Source organism: Neurospora tetrasperma (genome assembly GCF_000213175.1).
Source record: "Neurospora tetrasperma FGSC 2508 unplaced genomic scaffold NEUTE1scaffold_6, whole genome shotgun sequence".
Classification (NCBI taxonomy): Eukaryota; Fungi; Ascomycota; class Sordariomycetes; order Sordariales; family Sordariaceae; genus Neurospora; species Neurospora tetrasperma.
The window spans coordinates 2,702,957-2,704,361 of NW_009799104.1; the positions used below are offsets into that span (position 1 = coordinate 2,702,957).

Sequence of the window (1,405 nt, forward strand, 5' to 3'; positions counted from 1 at the left end):
TTAAAGTTATTATTATTACTATAACTATTTTAACCGGCCCTCTTCTTCTTGACTACCTCCGGAATAGGGTTAACTCTTATACTTTTAAGAGAAACTCTACTCGTACGTTAAAAAAACTCTATTCGCACGTGGATCCACTTTTTCTCTCACACATAACCCTAACCCCCGCAACCCCCAACATCTCAAATGTATTCTTTTATAAATTTCGCCCAAATATTGGGGCATTTCAATCTTACGTGCTATACCAAGCCCAAACTCCAGACTAATCATTTACCATGCACTTTACAACGTACTTTACAGCGCACTTTACAACGTACTTTATAGCGTATTTAGCAGTACGGTCGCACATCGCACTCAATTGAGTCGTTCAATTGAGCGATCAATTAGTCGCACTCAATCTATATTAATCTATATAATTATAATTTATTTAATTTCCATTATATAATCGAATACTCTAATTGCCAGCGAATCTCCCTTATTAAGCTTAAATATTAATTAGGGTACTAGCTAGCGTACCTCCTCCCCTTATATTTCCCCTCCTTATACTTCCTCTCCCCCGTATAGAACTACGTCCTCCCCTTATACTTCCTCCTCTTTATACAGTCTATATAGAGCTTCGTAGATAGCCTCGTCCCTTCTATAATAGAGTAGGAGGCTAAACGTCTATTACATCCTCTACCTCTAAATTTATACCCTCCCAACTAAATATAATTCGTTAAATTAACAGCGCTATATATATCGAAGCTATAGGGTTACAATTTACTCTAGACTATTGGCTGCGGGCGGGCTAGAAGTAAGGCTATCTCCGACCTCGCAATATTGCCGCTTGGAATTGAATTAGTACTATAGAGGGGGGGGGGGGGGTTGGATATTAATTAGCGCAATAAATTGGGGAGTATAAAGATTATTAGCGAAGGGTATTGTATTATAAGGGCGGCCGCGAAGGTTCTTAATGTAATTAAAGTTATAATATTTTGAATATTCGTCCTCCTTAGATATAATTCTCTATAACTATTAATAAAGGTAAAAGTCTAGTTTATTGAACTTTAATAATAGTGGCCGGGTAAGAAGGCTAGGGAATAAAGAATATAAATATAGTAAACTAAATTATTTAATAAATTTGCCCGTATATAATTCTAATTTATTAGGGACTAGATTCTATACCGTTGGGATAGTACCCAAAGTAATACGGTATTATATTGTAATTTTATTGAGCGTAATCCAATATACTTAATTAAATATATTACTTAATTAAGTAACGTTAAAATAGTCTCTTTTAGTAAGTCTTATCTCTTTTTCGACTTTTTTATCGATTCTACGCTTTATTGCAATAAATAGATTAAAGCTCTATATAACGGCTTAAATAATTAGACTATTACTTATAGTTAGAATGATGATTAATATA

General features: G+C 34.1%; 1 protein-coding gene across 1 annotated transcript; it reads right to left on the minus strand.

Moving 5' to 3' along the window:
• Positions 1–843: 843 nt before the first annotated feature.
• NEUTE1DRAFT_48320 (uncharacterized protein) lies at positions 844–1,005 on the minus strand (the record flags this gene model as incomplete). The annotated part of the gene is made up of 1 exon (XM_009855501.1): positions 844–1,005. A coding segment is annotated over one exon (162 nt), but the record flags the coding sequence as incomplete, so codon positions are not given.
• Between the last annotated feature and the right edge of the window lie 400 nt (positions 1,006–1,405).